At 35.9% G+C, this 23,177-nt stretch overlaps 1 protein-coding gene across 4 annotated transcripts in view; it reads right to left on the bottom strand.

Moving 5' to 3' along the window:
• Positions 1-2,882: 2,882 nt before the first annotated feature.
• KCNN2 (potassium calcium-activated channel subfamily N member 2) overlaps positions 2,883-23,177 on the bottom strand; it is a 68,443-nt gene continuing 48,148 nt past the window's right edge. For 3 of the 4 annotated variants that reach the window (XM_040090000.2, XM_040090003.2, XM_040090002.1), the window contains 4 exons: positions 13,432-13,542; positions 10,804-10,931; positions 6,202-6,271; positions 2,883-4,372 (listed from right to left, as the gene is read on the bottom strand). In XM_040090000.2, coding sequence (XP_039945934.2) covers positions 4,085-4,372; positions 6,202-6,271; positions 10,804-10,931; positions 13,432-13,542 — 597 coding nt within the window. In that variant the 3' untranslated portion in view covers positions 2,883-4,084. The remainder of the gene's footprint in view (positions 4,373-6,201; positions 6,272-10,803; positions 10,932-13,431; positions 13,543-23,177) is intronic. The other variant, XM_040090001.2, reaches the window with a different exon arrangement.

Raw genomic sequence — 23,177 nt, 5'->3', positions numbered from 1 at the left:
ACCCTGATGCAGAGATGGAATTTGGAAAATAACATACATAACTGTTAGCTCCTTTGTACCTTCCCCTCTATTTCATTGCTTGTCACCCCTTAATAATTATTAATAAAAGGGGAAAAAGACTTCAAGGACTTTGATTTAAGAAAAGAATGGATATGACCAAAAAGTCTGGCAGGTGGAGAACACACTTATTAATCAGAAAATCTTCTGTGGATAAAACTTAGTAAGAATCTTTCACAACTATTAGCTACAGGAAAAGAGTTTTCAAATAATTTTAATTTTTAGTATTGATAAGAGTTACAGATTTTATTCTGAATTTTAGACACATTGAACACCTTTTATTCTTTTATGCTTAGGTATGCTCTTAATGTGTGGCATATCAACTTGAATGTTTACATATGATTTGACATGGAAAGGTCTTACAATTTGCAAAACAGTATGCTTATCACTTATCTTTGCTGTAATGATGACAGTGATTCCAACTCAGTTTGGGGAGCCATAGTTTTGAAACAGCTCACAAGGTATGGACCTCCAGAAGGCATTTAGAGCTCCTATGCTGGATGCCAAACGTTTAGATAGCATCCATATTACATACATCCTTATGGAACAGCAGGATGTAAAGAAAAGCTGAGTTGCACAAAACTGTCTGGAAAGATCTGCAGGCTTAAAATACAGTATAATGATCTACAGAATCAAGAATTGCAGAGCACTTGCAAGCATAAAACATATGAATGTATTATTCTGATTCTGCAAAAAACCTAAATGCAAGTAAAAACTACTATTTAAATCAATGTATTTAATTTTAAGTTTAGTGAACAGGTCTATTTGTGATCTTACACTTCAGTCGTTCTGAGCAAGATATCTTTGCTCGGTGTCTTTAAAAAGGCAGACTATCAACAAGACTCCCAAGAAACTGATAATGGAATCAGTGTCTGGAATGCAGTGAAAAGGAGAACAACAGCAACAGAAAGCAGAATTTTCCTACTGGTGAAACTAAGGCAAGAGGTGCATGAAGATTTACAATTGTAATATGCTAAATATGGTAAAGATTCCTTCTCATTTGTAAACAATGTTTCCAAAAAAAGTGTACATTTAAATATACAGTTTCCAAGATCTGTCATAACAATATGTTTTCCTTTCGGTGATCATATATGTCGACAATGATAGAGCTAAAATTTTGAAACAAAAAAGTCAGTAATGGAATTTGTGGTAGCACAAAAGTCAGACAAGGGAAGACTAAAAGGAGTTTAGTGTCCGGAGTAAGAAAATCAAACCAAGAGTGCTTTGTGCTCTCCTGAATAAAAGTTTATATCTGTCCTTTCATGTAGTATATCCCCATGCAGCACCTTAGTGCTGAAATTAGATATTACAAGAAAAAAATCGTATGTGCTGAAAATGCAGATAAAGTATCTGTAGTGAGCTTGAAGGTAAATTAAGATGTAGAACTGCAGCATTACATGGTGACATCATTTGTTTTTCACTTTAAAAAGAAAGAAAGGAACCCAAAATAATTTGGCAGGTTGTTACAGAATGCTACTGATGGAAATAATCGTGATGCATCTCACCACTGCATAAAGCTATGGCAATAATATTAAGTTCAGGCTTCTGAGTCCTAGTGAGTAAAAGAAATGGAAAGGTCAAAGATTGACAGCTGCTCTTTCACAACAGAAATAGCCAGCTCAATACTTACAGCTGGATCTGAATTAAAATTGACAGATTGACAAGAATTTTCATAGTGAAGCTACAGTTCTTTAAAAACCCAGTTGTGCAAAAAATGGGTGTTAAACACATATTAAAAAGATGTAAACAATGAAAGCTAATTCAAGCTGACAGGAGAAAAAGGAATGTATTCAAGCTACAGAAAGTGTATTTCACATTCAATGTCAAGAAAAGTATTCTAAATTAAATGGAAAAAAAGAAGAAAAAAAGAATTCTAAAACTTGACTAGTTAAGGACTGCACTAGAAAAGTATTAGGACTATATAATATCCATCTTTTCCTTTGGAAATGAACTCCATAAAAACAAAAGCAGAACTGCAAATACTATGCATACTGCTTGTTATTTCCAGTCACAAAATATCACAGTCTGTAAATAAGGCACGCCAAAGGCATGCAACTGTCCTGCTCTAGGGGGAAAAAGTCATCATCTTTCTCAAGGACATAAAAAATTGGAGAAATTCTTGACCTTTTAATATGCATGCAATACCTCTGGATATCACTTATACATTCATCATTTATACATTCGTAACACCGGAAAAGGAAGATCCTTTAATTTGAATAGGCCTAAAGTCTGCTGTTTTTCAGATTATATATTTGGTTTGGGGAATTCCGGTTTCTGGAAAGAACAGCTATTCTGTCTTGACCAGAAGGGCTCTGCCCTGACTTGTTGCATTACTCTTTCCTTCCTGTCCTTGCTGACCAGAAGTCACAGTGTTTCATGGAGCAGTGTGCATTTCCTTCAAGGAGCAAGTTGGTTATCTCTAGGCAGACATAGAACTACCTAGAAACAGACAGCCATGTCTACTTGTTCAGCTACAGATGTCACCCTTGTCTGTAAACTAGGGGAGAGGCAGACTGGACTGGCATATTTCGTAAGTAGTAAATACTGAAAAATGTCTCAAAAAGTCAAATAATTTTCTGTTTGTAACTAGGATTTGTGAATGCAAGTTGCATGTACTGAGCATTTAGTTACCCAGTTTTGCTACTCTGGAGCATAAACCAGGAGAAATGTCAGTCAACACCTTTTCACCAGTGCCTACTGGTGACTATGCTTTGTAATTTGCTTGTGTGTGTGTGTGTGTGTGGTTTTTTTTTTTCTTTTTTTTTTTTTGTTTTTTTTTTTGTTTTTTTTTTTTTGCTTTTTATTTTTTGTTTTTTGTATTTTTTTTTTTTTTTTTACTTTAATAAAGTAGGAGAACTTATTTTTATGCATGAAAATAAAGTACTAGATACCCTACTGTTGTAACTCCAGCCTACAACTGGCTTTTTACAGGAGACTTTGGAAATATTGCTAGAAGTGTTTTGCTAAGCTTGACTGCATAGCAGGAACCATGGGGATTGCCCAAACCTAATGTATACAGGACACTGTGCTGCCATCACACAACTGTGTATACTGAAAGTCTGTGTGTCAATCATTCACTCCAGAAACACAAAGAAAGGAGTGGAGAAAGTAGCAACCTAACACTTTCAAAACCCAAACAGCATTATTAGGAGACCTCTGGGAGAAAGTGATACTTTTGATCTGGACAAACTTACCTGGCATTGTTATGAATAAGTAAACAGGACTTTGCCTGTGCTTTTTGCATGCCAGTTGCTTTACGGATAGTCAGTTTAAAAGATCATTGCTATGGGCAGTGCATAAATAATTTTATATACATAAATACATATGTATATATATATTATCTATGTGTGTGTATGTACCAATGCATGTTAAATAAAAGTCCTAATAATATTTTAAAATCCCATAGCTTATTCTGAGACTTATTTTCTAGGGTAAGCTATATATTTAATTAATCACTTCAGAAATCAAAGCTGTCAGTGACCTTTTAAAATGACTATACATATACAGCACACTGTTAGAGTAATAATTTTTTTCCCCCTCCACTGCAAGCAAAGTTTAGACAGTTAGCTTTCACACTGAGAAATAATTATTAAGCTTCAATTTAGTTTCTTTAAATTTCATAATTAAGTCTTTTGATTGTGATTTTTTTTTATTTTTTTTAATTTTTTTTTTTTTTGGTTGTTAGGTCAAGGTAATCAAGTAACTATGTGCAGAAAATAACATTTTTATTATATTAGATTGTGTATTGTACTAGTAAAGCTTGTTTGAAGTGCATGAATAAAAAGTGAAATTACAGGAAGAACAATCTAATATAGCAATACTAGGTGCATTCACTGTGCATCTGAGAGGAGGGGGGAAAAACAAAAAAGTTTTCACTCATTTTGGCCTAAAATGTTTTCAGGTTTCCAGGATTCTGACATCAGAACCCAGATAACGCTGGCTAGAACCATAGGGCTTTACAATAAAAGCTAAAATATTGACCATATGATGGCAAAGAGTCTTTATTTTGCGGTTAACTTATTCTCTTCTAGCTACTCTCTGATGAAGTTGGTGGTGCTGTGGAGGATGATCTCCTTCTTCTTGACAAAGATCGTGATCGTTCAGCACTGTAGGCAACATGCTTATCATAATTTTGTATCTGAGCCTCGAGGAATTCCCTCTGTTGCTGGCTGATTGTCTGGCTAATCAGTCCAGGAAGAGCTTGAATGCTACCAATTAATGTTTCCAGTTTAGTTTCCAGAGTAACAATTCTCTTCTCAAAATCTTCACTTCTTTCATTTAAGTCAGAAATCATGTCATACATGATGTTTTGGGTCTGAAAGTAGAAGGATGTAAGTAAAGGTTTAGAGAGACCTTATAAGTATTGTAACAAGTACCACAACTCTACAAGGGTTTGTAAATGAGGATATGAGTATTATAACAATATCTAATCTTGTGAAATAATTTTCCATGTAGATTAAATTACAGTAAACTAAAGTTTCTACTAGATTTCTTGAGCAGAAATGTAATGTCTTTTAGTAGCACTTTAGACATCAAAGTTGGCATCAGACCTCTTTCAGAAATTTAGGCGCTTGGGAGTGCACCAGGCTAAGTTTTTTAAACAGTCAGTGTTCAGTCCCCACCAGGGGACTGAAGGCTCCACTGATGTGCTCCATCCTTAACTTTTCTTTATTCTGGTTTTAAATACCTTTATTCTTCTAAGTAGCGCACAAATGTTGCTCACTGGCTTTCTCCTTAAACTGAGCAAATTTTCTTGAATTGGAAGTATGAGGAGTTGAACAGATTGTTTTTGGAAAATAGTGCAAGGATGCTTTTCTGCTTTTGCACTCGCCCATCTATCTGGCCTCTATGAAACATTGCTTGAATATGTCAAATATATAGAGTTCACTTTAAAATGACACAATGGTCAGTAAAAATGTAATCTGAAATGTGTTATTTCATAGAGACTTAGAATTGGTTAAAAATAATGGCTGAATGTCTGCCTCTTATAAACTGAGGCTTCAGATTATTTGAACTAGAGTCAAAACTGGATGCAATCCAGTAGCGAAAACAGCTGAAATTTATGAACCATCCAAAGGAAAGAAAAAGTAATTGAATGACTGCCTAAAGTGTAAAATCACTTCAGTGTCCGGTATGTTAAAACCCATTGCTCTGCCTCCTGTTTCAGGATGCTAGCATAACCCTTGAAAGTGAAGCAGTCTACACAAAATAGTATATTAAAAGTCCTTATTAGTTGCCAGAAGCATTAGACTGAATTGCATTTTCACCTGAAGTTGTCAGGTGTTTCTTTAAAGCAAGAGGGGAATGAACACTGAAGACTTTAATCTTTGCTTTGATGCACTTGAAATTGAGGAGGATTTTGAGGTAAATAATGAGGTTTAAAAGAAACCCTTAGGAAGAGCCCATTAATGCCTCTAATATAGCCTCAAATTAAGCTCACAGTAACGGTTAAATATTAAGATCTAATGAGAAATCAAAAATGCTATCAGCTCAGACCTCTAGCTTTGTAGTTATCATATATCTATGAAAAATTCTAGCAACAGTAAACAAGCAGCTTGCAACTTAATAACCTCTTTTACCTCAACTTAAATGGCTTAAAAAATACTTTAAAAGCCTTATGATATATTGGCAAACTAGGCAGCTATTCTACATTATAAAAACTTAAATAATGCAGATCTAAATTTACTTGTCCAAAGTTTCTGCTGCATAAGACAACAGGAACAGGAAACCAGAACCTCTAACTCCAGTCTGGAGGCTATTTACTATAGTCCATCATGGCACAGTCACTATCATCACATGGCAAATCTTCTTACTACACAGCACTACACCACTACAGCCCACTCACAGTTCAGCATTTACCATGACCACTGTAGTCACCTCAGGAGCTCTCAGGATCAGCCTCTCAATTGTGAAGTCTTTTTGAAATGTACAAAAAAAAAAAAAAAATAGATACACATGGCACATTCAAACTTCCATCAGGATGTTTCTTTCAGTAGGTGCTACCACAAAACAGAAGGTGCTACACACATAATTTCAGTTGCTACAACTCACAACCTTGTTAACAATATTTGCACGTATAATGTATAACATTAGCACTTCATTTTGAAAGGATAAATGTTCAAACAACAGTAACTGCCTACTAACCTTTGCCAGGTCCACCAAAGTGTTGGCTTGATCATTCAGTTTCCTTTGTTCCATTTTTACACTTCTTAATCTAAAAAGTGGAATTTTAAGTCAGCTTTTTTTTTCATATGAAGTCATACTAGGATTTCTAGAGAGCATGCACAAAACTTACAAGAGCAAATAACTGCATGGACAATGCCTTGACTACTTTGTGTAGAGTCAGAATCAGTCATGTGCCTGCTGCAATGAGAAGCATGCTTCTTCAACACCGCAAAAAAGGAAAGAGCAAGGAAATGTGATGTCCTTGAGAATATCATTTGCCATGGTCAAAGTTGAATTCAAAAAGGAAGATAACAATTTATCCAGACTACATGAAAGAAAGCCAAAACATTCCTCAAAGCCTCAGTATCGTGACAAGTAGATATAGGAAGAAACATAGAACAACAGTTTTTTGTTATTATTGTTGTAGTAATCAAGAATCTTCCCATGCCTACATGACTAGATACAGGTATTATCCCTGTTCTGTCGGAAATGGATTGGATTAGCAGGTGTTGGAACCTGATGAACATACAGTGATAAGTGAGTTTCTCCTTACTTTAAACAGAACTTCCATCTGACCAGCAGCTAAATAACCAACATGCTTGCCAATACGTTTAGTTTTCTTAGATAATTTGTGACTCTAAATATGATTACATTTTAAATTTATATCATTCTTTTTCAAAGAACTATTTAAACTACAGCATTGAAAAACTATGAAAGAAGCAGCAAGGGTACTTTTTTTTTTTTTTTCCCTTTGATGCCTACCTATCTGCATTATTGTTGCAGATTATGCACATTTTTTACAAGACACATAACCCTTCTTATACATTCCAAGATAGAAACCCTGTGTTTTCTGGATTAACTGGTAGAGGAGTGGTTTGTAGATTTGATTTTCACAAATTTCTACCTTAAGTATGATTCATTGAACTGTTCAACATCTCATAATAGATCTATACTTGGACCTTCAATGACTTTTTTGGCTGTTGTAGAGCAGGAAATAGGGTATTTCAAAACCAATTTATAAACAACATGTGATAAGATGTCCACCAGTGTGCCAAGGGCCAACCAAAACAACAATTGGTTAGCCATCAAATGGAAGTGAGTTTGGCAGCATTTTGTGACAGGTGGGTTGCTAATGCATTCTCTGCCCATTTCTCAATGATGTCATTACTTAGCTAGTATAAAGAAAACCTTCTTGAAGGTATTCCAAAACCAGAAAGTTTCTTTCATCTCTTTAGTTTACCAGCATTTCCTTTCATATCTAGGCAAACCGGTATGAGAAAGTAAGTTGTGGAGAGTGAAATATAATTTAAAAATATCTTTAAAATAAAAATAACTCCGTTAAGGTAGAAATGAACTGATCACATAAAACTGGCATTCCAGGACCTTGTTCCTGGAATATCATATGCTATTCTTACCCTGGAAGCTTCTTTCAGAGCACAATATGAATACAGACTGTAGAGTGGTGTTTTCAGAGGCTACAAGGTGGAGTTTTTCTAAAACAGACAATATGAAGGAGTCTCCAAGGTACAGAATTATATCATCACACTGTCAGAACAGAATAATTATTCAAAGGAAAATATTTCACTGGAGAATGACAACCCCAGTGTTTTGATGACCATTCTCTCAAATAATTTGCAGAATATGTGTTTTCTGCTTTTCTTAAGATTCACTGACTCATCTGTTTGACAATTGGTATTTTAATTTTAAAATTTGAGGAAGTTCATTATTATTGTAGTAGTACAAGTACCAGTTGACACCAACATGATAATTCTTCATGCTAACCAACCCAACACCTATCACAGGCTGTAAGAATGTATAGATATGGCAAGTCTTTAGCTGCAGCAGCCGGATTAAAGAAAACCAATAGACATTCGTGATATAATTCATTAGAATAAAATTTTAATTTTATGAACTTCACTTATCACAGAAAAAGATCATGACTCTGGATTGTGTTTCCATGGCAGCAATCAGACCACTGAAGTTCACAAATAAAAACTTTATTTTTTGCATGCAGACAGTGGTAAATTCTGCAAGTTTAGAAAGGAACAACTTATACAACTTACTTCCGAGCTCTATTTTCATTTTGTTGAAAAAAGACAAAATAAAAGAAAACAAAGTGTAAAATATACTAAAACAACCAAATTACCACAAAGGGCTTGATTCAGCAGGTGCAAACTGCTAGCAAGTTGCTACTTTCAGTCAGTAGCTGCCTGAGGAGGAGTCTAACTCACTTGCATTCCTGATGAAGGGAATGTGCAATATCTTCGAGCCTTCCCATTAACTATCAGTAGATATCTTATCTGTAGCTTTTCTTATTCATATAATATATAGCTTGCTTTTTTATGATTTCACCTTCATCTTACCTAGTGTGCATGAGAAACAGAACACCCAGATGAGGTGAATGCATTTTAGAGCTGTGACCATAGCTGTTATCATGATCTAGTCTGTTTTCTTTTATGAAATTGGCCCTGAAATGTCACTCTTTCTATTTTTGTGTCCAGTGAAATGGCTGGAAGACAAAGGAGGGAGACCAAACAAAAATTAAGAGTATGGATAGATGGAAAACCCTAAGTCACTTGAGAAAAAGTGCAAAGATGCAAAGGGATGAGAAATTAATTCGCATCTATCAGGTCAGCTACAGGAAGAAAGCAAATTGCTACTGCAATGTTTTCATCTATGGTGCATTCTTCAGCATATTGAAAAAATACATATTTTGTTTATTTTCCTGAATGCAAAAGTTTGGGGGCTGTAGTGCAAAATGGTAAAAGATAGACAGAAATGATAAAAATCGCTGTGCAAGCTAGCTGTCAAGCTAGGAAAAAAATTACTGATGCCACCTTCTTCACCCCACCTGATTAATTAATTTTTAAGGGAGATGCAGAACACACTTTATATCCTGCAAAATTCTTCTAAGCTTGAGTGATATAAAAAGCTGGAGATCGAGCCTGCTGTGCTTTTTAGATTCTTTTCTGAACATATGTGCTCATACACACGTAAACACACAAACACATACACTCATACACACAAAATAAATAGTAAAGTTAAAATGTTAAGGAGCAACCTTTGCAATGAAGGATTCAAGTCCAGCAAGGGTGCACACAACATGCCATCCTCTTCCCAGAACCCCCACCGCTCCCCTCCACCTTCCAATCTTTTAAACTAAGCAGCCAAACTGCTTTATAAAAACATACTTTTTATATTCACATTATATAAAATGCCTTAACTTCTCTTGTCTTTTTATTCCTCAAAGTATTTCCACAATGACACAGTAACATTTAATCCTGCAAGTTTTCTAAATGTAATGCAGTAATCAATGTTTACAGAATACGTCATAGCTTAAGCTTAGCTACCTACTGCTTTAAAACGTTGCTATGAAAGAGAGAATGATTGTTAGTCTAAATTTACTAATAGGAAATGAGTAAACCTGGCCTTTCCTTCCTGTTTTTCCTGCAAGATGCTACAAAGATGTTCTTCCATCATGGATGCTTCCCTCACATCTTTTCACTGGTTGTCTCAAGCACAGACCTACACTCAAAAATTATGAAACTATCAATTTGAAATTAAAATTGATTTATCTACTTTTTCTCTGTAACTCATGGGAATATCTTCACAGGCTATACAAATGGCTGCCTTAGGCTGGATAGGGATAACAAATAGAATAGACAAACATATCCTGACCATTCCTCAAAAGAATTCTGGTTCCTGAGGACAGAACTCAGGAGATTTTTCCTCCCATATATTTCAAGGAACCATTGTGTAGTTCTGCTCATTTGGATGTGCTTTATGACAAATACATACTGTAAATTTTAGATATAGTTTGACAATACCATGGCACAGCTTAATCCTACTACCAGTTTTAGGTCTCAGGCTTGTTTTCAGACCCTAAAGCAGAAGGGAACAACTCATTTGAATAATGCCAGAGGTGCTCAGTGGTCTCAACGATTGGCTTACACTCCCATTTTCTAGAACAGATGGCAGGGGTCATAGCTGACATAACACCATTGGATCTTAAGCACTGAGAATATATAGTGGAGAGAGGCAACTAAATGCTAGTGGGCCATGAAATGATACTTGAATATTCTTTTCATTAAGCACTATGTATGTACTCTCTTCTATCACATCATTCTGATTTTGAAATATTAAAGTATCGACTACAAAGAAAATGTGTTGCGGGTTTTTTTGGTTCGGTGTTTTAATTTTGTTTTATTTCCTTCTGTCTATTGTAGCTTGCATCTTTCTTCCTGGAAGCAAATGTATAAAAATAAAGGATAGTATCAGTTGCAAAGAACAAAAAAGTCTTAGATAATTCCAGAAGCATGGTAAACTTCTAAAAAACATTAAGCAGTTTATATAGACATAAACTGCCAGAGTACCTTTTTATTTTATTGTAACAGAAAATACAGTAAAACGGTTTCTTTGTCTTACTCTGAAAGAAAATCAACCTTCAGAACAATCTTCTGTGAAGGGAAGGGAACAGTGAGGGTAGAGGAGGGAGGGGGCGGGATGGGAAAGTGTGTCAGAGAGAAGGAAACTAACAGAGAAAACTCCTTGAGAAGAAAAGCAAAGCAAAATAGTACTTACTGATGAATAGCTTGCAGGAATTTGCGTTGATGTTTCCTTACTTTTGCATGGTCTATTTTTTTAACCAGCTTTGTGTTTTTATAAATTAACCATGTTTCCCTGAGTACATTGGCCGCTGCATTTTTCACCTGTTTAATAAAAGAAAAACACCAGGCTGACAAAAGTAGTATTATGTTATGTTTTCATTTTTCTGTTATTAACTCCTCCCAAAGCTTTTGCAATGCTGTCATAACTATCAAAAGTGGGTACCTCAAGAAGATGCAGCATTGAGGGAAGAAAACATCAACTGGGTTAAGGGGATGGCTGAGCAGTTTCCTTTTTAAATAGATGTGATGTTTGGATCAAATCTTTTTGCATCCAGGAATAATTTTTCTCTTCGAAGAGTTGGAACTATTTTGTGTTTATGTCAATAAAAATTACAGTGAGGAAATACTACTAATGCTTTATCTGTATGTTATGTTAATTAAATGTATTCAACAGGATCATAACATTTCTCTCTTTCTTGTTGTATGGATAGCACTTCTTAATTCTCTTAGTAATTTACAGTATTTTAAACTTCCAGAGCTATTTGAGCAATTTTTTTTTTTCTTTGGGGGGTGTGTGTGTGTGTGTGTGTGTGTGTGTGTTTAGTTTTTATACTTGTTTCTCTTTTAACATTCTCCAAGAAGATGAAAAAAATGTTGTCAATTAATGTGGGCAGAGTTCTGTTTAAAAAGTGCTTTTTTTTTTTTTTTTTTTTTTTTTTTTTTTTTTTTTTTTTTTTTTTTTTTTTTTTTTAATGAGGCTTTCCATAAAATGTTAATAGCATCTACAGTTCTCTTTTTAGGCCCTCCAAAACTTTCAAGAATGCTTAAAAACATACAAATAATTTGAATGCAATGTTGATTAATGGCTGAATGACTAGGTTACTTGGAAAGAAAAATTGTCCTGATTATTCATCTTTATTTTCTCTCCCTCCAGGTTTATACATCACGCCAGTAACTGCAGTGTCAGAGCTAAGTCAGTGGCTAAGACATTGCAGGAATGTCATGCAATAGCTTGGCCCAGCAACAGGCCCATCTTGCACCTGAAAGTGTTGGAGAACCTTGTCCTATCTTTATTAAAAGCACAACCATGGTTTAGAGACCTCCCCACCACCCCTAAATAGCCCTTGGATTTCCATAAGGTATGTGTATCTTCAGGCTCTGAGGAAAGCTCCTCAGCATCTCCATGATTTGTGATCTGATGTGCATCTTGGATTTGTTTGCTTGGTTCAGTATCCATGTGCTTTGAGTTTAATGAGCTTGAAGTTATGAAAGTACCACTTAGATAATGTATTAGACTATCACTGAGATTTATATGAAGAATATATGAACAAAATAAAACTTCAAAAGTCATAAATAAACACCAGACTCAAAATCTGGCCAATCTCCAGGACACATTTTGGGCTCAGCTGTCAGATAACACCAGAAAAGTAACTGTGTTAGGAAGGGACAAATTGTTTTCTGTAATCTAGCATCAACAAGAGCTTAACTGCAATAGGAATGTAAATCAACAAGCTCAGAAAGAGACCTTGTCAGACACCCTTTATACCTATATAAGAACTGTCTTCCCACTCGTCCTTAAGTCTTTCCCTGCTGTGACTCCTTAGAAGAGATAGAGGCTGCAGAGAAATGAGAGCCAGCACAGCCAGAGCAGTGTTCTGAGAAACACAGCATGTGGGGATGGGATAGGACAGGGCTCTCTGCAGCACAGGCCCCATGGCAGTGCAGCGCTGCAGCACGGCATGGAGCTGTGCCAGGACAGCCATCCTCCTCCTCACCTGAAGCAGAACTACTGTCTCCCTCTCGGGCACTGACATCCCTCTGCGCCCATCAGTAAGGAGAAACTCCGCTGAGTTCCCATTGTGATTATAAAGACCTTTGTCTCCACATTGACTCTCCTCATCAATGTAGATTGAACAATGTAGAATTGAGTGGACTGTAAAGCAACTACTCATTTTCTTGTTCCCTCAACACTGACCTGTTTTAGCCCAGGATTTCTGTTGCCTTATATGCTGCATTTTCTTTCATTTAAATTATTTCTAGAAATACCAATGATTTGTATTGACTAAAAAATAGTCTCTTCTAAAAATAATATATACAAACACCTTTCAAGGTTCCTCAGTACTGTTTGCCACTGAACAAACCATGCATTGTGTACAAAAAGCAGTTGGAAAGACTACCTCACTCACAAACCCCAAATATGTTGTTTTCTTAAGAATGTCTCTCATAGCTTGAAAACCTTGTTTTTATCTGTCATTTCACCTATTTTAGCTACATGTGCCACACAAAAGCTTTTGGTTTAATACAATAGTCTAGTTTCACAGCACTTAAGTGGTATGGAACTAGACCAGTAACTAATTAACACCAAATACCTTCCAGTTACAAGGACCTTCTACACGATATTCAAATCCTTAAAATTTGGTGACAACTTGTAGTTGCCCTCAATTTAGAGAAAAACTCAAGACATTGAATTTCTAATCTTTCAAAATAATACCCATGATAAAGTTCAGCAAGGATACAAAGCAGGAGACTACTTAAAAACAAATGCAGAAATAAATTAATACACTGTATTCCTTTTCAGTTGTGAATATAAAGTATGACTTACTCTTTTAGTTAGCTGGGTGTCCATCATGAAATTATGCACATGTTTTTCAGCTTTGGTAAGTTCTAACTTCCTTGCCACCACAGCTACCACCAGTGCAGTGCACCCAGCACCCTGAAAACAATAAAACAAATCCCTGAGATGTTACTACTGCATTTTGCAGAGTTTTTAGAGGAAGCTTCTCCTTTCCTGTAGAAGTATGGCAGATATCAGGTGATTCATCCCAGGTAAATACAATAAACATGCTATAGCTATTTATTTTCAAATACTATGAAAAGTCAGTATATAGAGGCTGGTAAACTGTCAAGGTACCAAAATAATAATTTATATGTTTTGATTTTCTTTTTCCTGCAGGGGTTGAAAATTTGAACATATCCCATTTCTAATGCATAAACAAGGGAGGTGTTAAAACAACTTTTTAAACCCAGAATGTTAGTAACAGAGTACCCTGTTCTTAATCAAGGTTATAGCAACTGCTAAAAAGGAAATAAGATTATATTAGTATTTAACACACACACACACAAAATAAAAGCTCCTCAGGATTTTCTGCAGGGCCTAAAAATAGTAAAATTCGTATTTACTCACTTTAGTATATTTTCCTGTTGTTCTGAGTCATTCAGTGATCTTTTCCTGTATTATTCCTTCTCATCTTATTACCATACAAGATAGAACACATACACAGGACTATGTCTTCCAAAACTTGTACAGAGAAAATACCAATCTTCTAATTTGTACTGTGTATTTGTATGCACATGCATGTATATACACAGACATGCATGTGCACAACAGGCTTATTCCGAAAGTTGCCTGCCTCTTTGGAATGACAGTGCCTTTATCAGCATCACAAATTTAAATGCTTCTTTATGGGGCCGGTGAAAGAGAAAGAAGGCTAAAATAAGCCTGGTAATAAGCAGTGTCAATTATATACACCTAGAGGTATCATTCACTTTACATTTTTTATAAATTCTGATGCTTTAATATTTTATTTTAATAAACAAATTTTACAGGTTCTTTTTTTTTAAAGAAAGTATAAATATCTCATTTAATATACAAGGCGGTATTTAACTTGCAGGTTCATTCCAAACTAGTTCTCACTGCACTTGTGTCAGTTACTTTTCAATATAAAGCAATCTCTTACAGCTTCTCATTGAAGCTTAAACCATTTTCATGCACAGAGCTTTTTTCTACTCACTGTGTATTTCTCCCATAAATGTATTCTCTATCCCCAACATCTATATCTGTCTTACACTTACGCAGAAAATCCAGAAGAAATCTCAGAATTCAGCTTTCAAAATACAAAATCCATCAATAAACACATGGAAGTTGCAAAATAAATTAACTCATTGGAAACCCTTCTTCCACAGTGTCCTTAAAAAACTGGATTTTGTCTCTCTGTGTACTTCCTGAGGCACACAATGAATTCTGTGAAAGCCTTCAATTAATAATTTCTCCATTTCCCTGGTAGTTTGTTCCAAGTAATCTATCCAATTCCTCTCAAGCACCTTATTTTCTGCAATTAGTTCTCATCTTCCATCCTCAACAGCTTCAGCATTCCTTCAAATGACTCCTTCATAATTTTGCTGCATTTCCCGCTTCTTTCCTGTCCTCAGTACTAAGCCTTTGCTGCTCTCTGTCTCTTTGTTGTCCAGTCTTGTGATGATGGAAGTTCATGGAACTTGAAGTTTTGCTCTCTCCATGAGTCCAAATGGTGCTAAAAGTTGTTTTGTTTTTCCAGACCCCATTAACAGTTAAAAGGGAAGAATAAAGCCTGCACAGCTTAAGGCTAAGCACTTCAGAAGCCCACTGAGCTTTCTGAAAAGAGGACAAGGCAGAAGAAGCTCTAACATGTCCTATCTCCCCAGAAAACAGACAGTGTTCTTTAGGTCTTCCTGTCAAGGGAAATGCTAATGCCAATGCAGAGGACATCTCTATAGGCAAATAAATTAATAAATTACCCCGTATAATAGCAAGGAAATGAAGATAAAAGAAGACATCTTTTGGTTCAGTATGTCAGGAAAACCAGGGCCAGATGTTGATTTAATGACATAACCAGAGTTCTGCCTGTTCACAGCAAGAAAGCTAGAATGGAAATGAGCTTATAAATACAGACCCCACTGGCACAAAACACCTCTTTAAGCCAATTTTCTGGGGGAGAGAAATACTAGACAGTTCTTTCCCAACCCCCCTCGAAAAGGCTAGAGGAATGGTGACAGGCAAAAGAGTTTGGTTTGGGACAAAATCATTCCAGCCCTTGTGATTAAGTCCCATGATTTTTCAATGTGGCACAGCAGCTCTAAGGGCCAAATGCTGTCAAAAGTAGGAGTTTTATGCCTCATAAAATACACTGCCTGCAGTGTCACAAAACTGTCACGTGCAAGATGTGACAACCACCTCTATGGTGTATATGCACTGCTATCTTCCTCATCTCCTAAACAGCTTAATGTGATGGCAAGGTATTTTAGATTTAGTTTAAACTTCTTGGTTTTGTGTTATATGATTGGATCTCAGGACACAAACAGGAGCTCTCTTAGTATTTCTCCAGAAGTAGGAAGTAATATACTATCTGCATGTTTACATTTCACAGTACTGTGAAGGAAAAAAAAAAAAAACAAAACCCACTCATAGCAGCTTCCAACAATGACTAAAATTCTACTCTTAACTATATGAAGCTAAATAATAATTTATGTTAGAGCAACCTACAGTATCACATGGCTCCCCTAAAAAGCTCAACATTCTTAAAAATACTAAGAAAGTGAAAATTATTCAAAATTGCAAAAATTAAATGAGGGCAATATAGTTATTTAAATGATAGTAGCATTGTGTGCATGATACTTGCCATGTTTTTTGAATATGCTGATTCACATGTAAGTCAGCTTATATGCCCTGTTTGTTATATCAATGCTATGTAACACATCCACTACTCATTTATTAAAATTACTCAAACTAAGTAAAAGCGCTAATAATTATTTCAACTGCAGGAGGGGTTTTCTAGAGAAGAAAATTCTATAAAGTCTTATATTTGATTTCTGCATTTTATAACTTTCAACATTATTTTTATCCAGTTTTTAAGTAAATAATAAAATAAGTCATTGCTTCAAGCTCTTGTTCGGGAGAATTATATGTAAGATGAAGTAAATGAAAAAGGTAGGAACGGATATATTTTCATGTATCAAAACATTAATCAATTCTATCTGGAATTCAAACTCCTTAATCAGCTGCCTGACCATCTTCTGCACTACTGTTATTGCCAGGTATTTTGGTTTGGTAAGCAGCCTGATCTTAAGGGCACTAAGGACAGAAATTATTACAACACATGCAGTGTAAGCAAATTGATCAAGTCAAGGCTAAGGTTTGATTACATTGTTCATTTGCTCCACTTAAAAGAAACACGTAATAACAGAATTAACCATCCATTAATTTGATGGTGTTCAAGTACTCTATGTTCAAGCATTTGTCAGCAGCCACTCATTTTAAAAGCTGATCTACCTTAAATCTTCTATTTTCCAGAAAGCATGTACAAGTTGAATGAAATGATCTACTAAAGCATGAGAAGTCCCCAAAGATCACAGATTTAAGAACAGGCAAGATAAGGACTCTGCTGATGAGCTGAGCAATGTCTCTTTCCTGTTTGCAAGGATCAGAAGATGAAGCACATGAATTTCATCCTGAACACACAGTATTTCTTGCTTGCTATGAAGTGTAGCCTATTAGTCTACAGTAAAAGCAAGAAGTTTGAAAATAAATATATCCATAGTCTTCTGACTGAGCAAATCAAAAACTCTGGACTTCACAGTGGCATCAGATCTCTGATGGTGATATAGAATTTACACTTAGGAGCAGTACAGCCTTTACATAAGGTTCACAACCATTTACACAGGACAGAACTCACCCTGATTGTCAATCTGTTTAGCTGTTGTTCCTTAAGAAAACAATTTGATGTCACTGCAAGCAATTTGAGGACATTCTTTGTATCTTTTATTCTAAATATACTGTTCCTGTTAAGGACAAAGAATGACACCTGAAGTTCCAGGCTCGCAACAGTCTGTGAAAGCTGATTCTCCTCTCTAGCCCTCTTTGATGCCCAGAATCCAAAATTAGTTTCCCTGATAGAAACGTAGTGAAAGTGTTGGCATTTTACTTATATATGGTCAGACAGTTGTTAAACATTAGTAGGATAATGATTTTCTCTGCTACATAATCCTAAATGATGACTGATACTCCTTAAAAAATGAATGGAAGGATGCATTAAATTGAGGTGAAAAATAATGTCATCAGGCATTGATGTCAGGCCCATGCTATTCAAAAAGGGAAAGAGAAGAAAGGTTAAATTAACTGTATTTTAAGTTATAGTTTAAATTTAGCAACTGAACAAAATCATTTAAAACAACCCTCAGAAAAAATCATGACTATTACTTGGTGTTGTCTTTCACTTTACTTTCAGGCTTTATAAATTGCAGCTTTCCCTATCTTCTGCACAGTCTCTCATTTGGCACTTAGTTCTGAATTAGTGCAAGCCTCCTTTCCACTGCTTTAGCAAACTATGTCTTTGACACATCAGAGATTGCTGCAATGGTTCTTTTCTTTGCCTGTCATTCTTAGAGTGTTACTCTGGACTGTGTTGATGTAGTCCCTCCTCTATGGCATCATATACAAAAGATTTGCCCTCAGTTGCAATATTTTATGATTCCTCATGGATTTCAGCTCTAGTAAGCCCTTTCAGACAAGATCCTTAGCATCACTTATTTACTTAGTAAAAGCTCCCTAGAAATATATAAATCTAATATACAGTTTTCTTTTAATACCTTACCCTTTTTTGTTTATGATTTTACTCACTACAAAGCCTAGCAAAACCAGTGAAGATATGTCAGATTCTTGTATGCCAAGATCACTTCTACTGATGCTACATAATTCCTCCTTATTTCCCACCTCTATTTGCTCTATGAGAATGGCAAACTCTTCAGTATTTTGGACTATGTATTTCTAGTCTCTTTAACATAGTATTGGTATCAATAGGATTAGGAGTCCTGAAGGGCTACAGGAATATAAATAAGAATTAATAAAGGTCGTAGGTCTGTATTACCCAGTTATAGTGTGCACATCATACTAGACCCATCTTCGCCTTTTTCTTCCTTGTCAAAGCTATTCATCTCAATATACTTACTACATACCAGCTGAGATACCATTTGCAGTCCAGTCACAGTCCTCTGTCCTCTTCACTTATGCACCCTGAGTTTTCTGCTGATATCAGTAGACTTACCATACAAAGCCGACTAACTAGAATTACTACAGAGAATTATACGTTACAGTAAACCACAGCTTACAAAGCCATGGCAACTGGGGGCGGGGGGGGAAAGGCGGGTGTTTTCCACAGCATCCAATGAAAATGCGGCCATGGAATCTGGATCAAGACTATGCCTTTACTACCACTCAGAAGTGCTAAGACTGAACGTTCACACTGCTGCAAGACAGGGATTGCAAAACTGCAAGGATTCAGACTTCAAATGCAGTCTAGCATGTATGGCTAGCATTCTTGTCAAGGCCCAGTTTTACTGACAGACAGAGAAGTGCTTTCAACTCTTCAACCAGGGGTTTATTTAAGGCAAATAAAGCTTAGCACTGGCTGCATTTTCAGTTAGAATTGAAAGCAGAATTTGGTCAGTAGACAAACCCTGTAGTCCTCTAAGTAAATGCTTCTGGCATTGTCACTTGGTTCTTTTTTTGATAAGGTTTTGAAATACCTTTACAAGGCAACAGTCTTGAATTGAGTCACTCCTGCGACCACCTGGAGGATGCTGTTGGTGAGAAGGGAAGAAACACTGTGTATCAGTGTCTCTATTGAAAGCCACCTGGCATCTCTGGTTTATTGGACTGGAAGTGAAATGCAATCTTTAGTGGTGTAGGTGTCACAAAAATGTCCTGCTATACTTGCCTGTAGCTGAAAGAAGGCAGTTGCCACATTTCTTGCTCACTTCCCTGGTGATCCACTGAGGGAGAGAGAAGGTGCACTTTGCAGACATATGGTTCTGGTGGAAAATTTAGCTCTGCACCAGAAAAGGCACAACATTCCTCCTGCTGTTCTGCATAAAATGAAAATCCTGTAAGAATTTAAACAGGCATTTTGTTCATTTGGCTCTCTCAAAGGTGGACATACATGACCACCACGGAAAGGGGGAAAAAAATTAAAAAAAAAAAAAAAAGAAAAATTTCTTGAAGTAAAAAAAAAACCTCTCCAAAACAAGAAGGACGGAGGCTAGGAAAATGGTGCTGTATAAATGTGGGTTTGCATTTGTCACTGTTTACTGGAAGAGATGTGTAACCTTGAAAGACTGAAATAAAATGAGTAATAGGACAACAACCATGCTATCTCAGCTAAAATACTTTTGCATTATTTATACTTTCAGGTATTCAATATTTGCCTGGCTACTATTGTCTTCAGTGGAGTTTGTCTGCATCACATCTAGAATTTTATTGCAACAGTTAAACTTCTAACCTATATAAGAGTAAATGAGCAGATTTGTTTGCTTCTAATTAGTCCATAAGGTTTTTAGCAATGTGGCAAAAGTAAAAATTATGAAGACCATTAAAGGTTATGTGGAAATGTGAAACTGATTAAATATTGTTACACATAAGAATAGGTAGTGAGGATGAAGTAAACTTCTCGAGAAATGAAAAGCTGGGTACTAGGAGAGACAGCTAGGACAGCATAGGACATAATGATTTATAACATAAAGACAACATCTCTTCTACAGGAGAACCTATAAATGACTGTAGTGCTAATTCAGGGAAGCCTGACAGTTGAATACACCCTGTTGACTGGGCTTCTGCTAAACCTTCAGTGGTCTTAACAGCTAAAACACACCTGGAGAGTTTATCGCAAAACGCATAAAAAGTTTTTGCTGGGCAAGGGTTGAAGTCTGATTTCATTAAATGAGCAGGTTTAACAGCCTATAAGGCTGATGTGAAATATCACTTCAATAATTCAGGATGAAAGCTACTACTAATGTTCTTCACCTGTGTTGTAAATACAAAAGTTTCATGAGAATACATGTAAAAGTATACAAAACCTGCTGTATTAAATCTAAGGTTATTGCAACTGAAATTACATTTTCTCAGAACAAAGAAGTTTTGCTGCAACAGTCATCAAGCTCCAGTCATACCTATGTGAACAATAACAGCATAATACAACTGCTTCTCATTCCAGCCAGGAACTAATTGCCTTTGGATTTACTGAAATGCATCCATAACTAGACCAAAGTGGGAAACTGTTCCGGTGTCCTCTGACACTTCAAAAACTTTCCTGCTCTACTGGTACAAACTGAAGACCTTCTGAAGAAGCTTTTTTCCCTGAAGTTTTCTAGTTTTGAGAGATGGTGAAACCTTTAAGAGATGTTGTTTACTCAAATGGAGTAGAGCCTCTGCCATTCTCTTACCTTTCAGATTACTGCCCTCTCAGCCACTACTTAAGGGATCATGTTTTGAAGCATCTCAACTTGATTTTGATAATTTGTAATTCTTTACTTCAGTGATAAATTTCATTACAACAAGCCACAGACATAAAATAATCCCTTCTTTATTCCCTACAGAAGTTTCCATTTTTGCAATTTGTTGGGCTGGAACAACAATAGTAGAGGAGCTGACAGATTTCTCAGCAGCTTGCCTTTTAATAGCTTTATCCCTAAGAATGTAGGCATCATTGACTATCTTCTCCATATAAAATTTCTTCTTAATACATTGTCTACTTAGGTTGTACTATGCTAGAAGTAAAAACCACAATGTATTCTAAATCCTGATGTTGCTTATATTTGTTACTGAATTACCAGAATCAACTGAATTATATGCTAGCATATTTCTGAGACATGGACCCAAGATGCTATCAATTCTCATGAAAAGCTTTTCATATTTTCTGACCTCTCAGAGAAGTAAAAAATATTGAGCAGTGTTCAAGATGTTTGAAATATCCTCTTATCCACAGAACTATTCACCACAGTGCTCTAACTAGAATTGATCATACCTTTTCAGCTTTTAGAGTGTAATTCAAAATACATTTCTGTATTTTATAAATGATTATGTTTCTCCGACACACTATACAATTAAATAATGTGAAAAAGTTTTCCTAATCACACATTGTTTTAGACATTATTATGCACAATATATTTATGACCTTTTTGTACATTATCCATAAAGTTCTACAAAATAATTTTCGTATTTTCTCAAATCTGATGTTTACCTTATTTTTCTCATTTTCAGGACTCATCCTAGAACACATGGAGACAATGTTAACTATGCAGGTTAGAATCTACTTGGTTTTCACCTCTCTTCCTTACAATCTAGCAACTACTAAATTTTAAAAATTATACAGTCCAAATTTTGCTACCAAAAAAAATAAGACAGAAACTCCTACTCTAAGTGCAATGTTCCTCTTTTAGGCAGTTTTCTGTATTTGTTGGTAAGACTGGTGTGTCTACAATTTCCATTTGCACAAACATCACAGTTAGCCTTAGATGAAGAGTCCTCTGCTCTTACAGCAGATACACCTCATCCTCATCACTTTTTTCATGATACAGAGGAAAGACACTGTGATTGTTTAGAAATAAATGCAGACTCTCAAAAGACATTAAAACCTTCAGTATGAGAAGTTTTAAAATGAGATCTCATTAATTTTTGATTCACCATTTGGAACTCATAAAAACTGCTGTCCTTAAAGCCAGATTGTACACAATCACTGCATTGCAACTACTCTAATAAGAATACTTTATCTACATGAACGGTCTTCAAATAGTGTAGCTAAAAGATGCCACTTAAAATATTTTGCACAGAAAATCTCTACTCTTGTCCACAGCTATTGTACACATTAAAGAAACTTCCCTTATTTATTTGGTAATTTCATAGGCCTAACAATCTCTTTGAAGTTCATTTCAACAAGAAAACAATCAAAGTGTAATTTCCACATTAGCAAAGTAGACACTTTTAAATAACATCTGTTTCATTTAAAGGAAACCTCATCAAGCTATACCCAACCAACCATATCCTGTGACAGGACAATTGCAATTCATCTATTTTATTTGTAGCAACATAGCTTTGGCCCACATGTCTGCTTCGAACTGGTGGCTTGACAGGAAGATTCTACATCCTAACCTTTCCATAATACAATAAATGCAATGCCTCACCGCATAATGATGGATCAAAAAGTAGAAATGTCCTTCTTAAAACTTGTAACAGGTCCTTGTATTTGCAGTCAGAAGAACTGATTGCCATTGTTTTGTGTCACTCCAAAAGCTTACAAAGTTATCCATCTCACCATCCATAATTATGCACCTTTCCACATCTTCTTACACTCATCCTTACCAATTTCTACTGAGCTTCTTTAATTTTTTGCTAACTTCATTATTGTCCTTATAAAGCAAAGAAAATTTTGCTAACGACTCCAAGGCCCTAGCTGCAGCAAGTAATTAAGAAAGTGGAATTGCTGCCTACACAAGCAGTTCTGCTAAGAATGCATTCAAGGAAAGTGTTCCACCTGTAGTGGAGATCACCTTGCTGATGAGCACCTGAGAGACCTGCTTGGGTGGGCACTGACAGCCAGGCATGGCATCTTCAGCAGGCATAAAACATGCGCAAATACAGTACACCAACAAGTTGTGTGGCATGGTGAAGATGCCATAGGTCTCTCTATTTCCTCTGCATCGTGTTCTGAGAACAGTGACAGCAGCTGTATGTGTCAGCTGATGTATCCATCACATTCTTGCAGC

The sequence above is a fragment of the Hirundo rustica genome, chromosome Z (assembly GCF_015227805.2).
Source record: "Hirundo rustica isolate bHirRus1 chromosome Z, bHirRus1.pri.v3, whole genome shotgun sequence".
Classification (NCBI taxonomy): domain Eukaryota; kingdom Metazoa; phylum Chordata; class Aves; order Passeriformes; family Hirundinidae; genus Hirundo; species Hirundo rustica.
The sequence above is the reverse complement of the archived record's forward strand: the minus strand, read 5'-3'. Positions and strand labels throughout refer to the sequence as shown.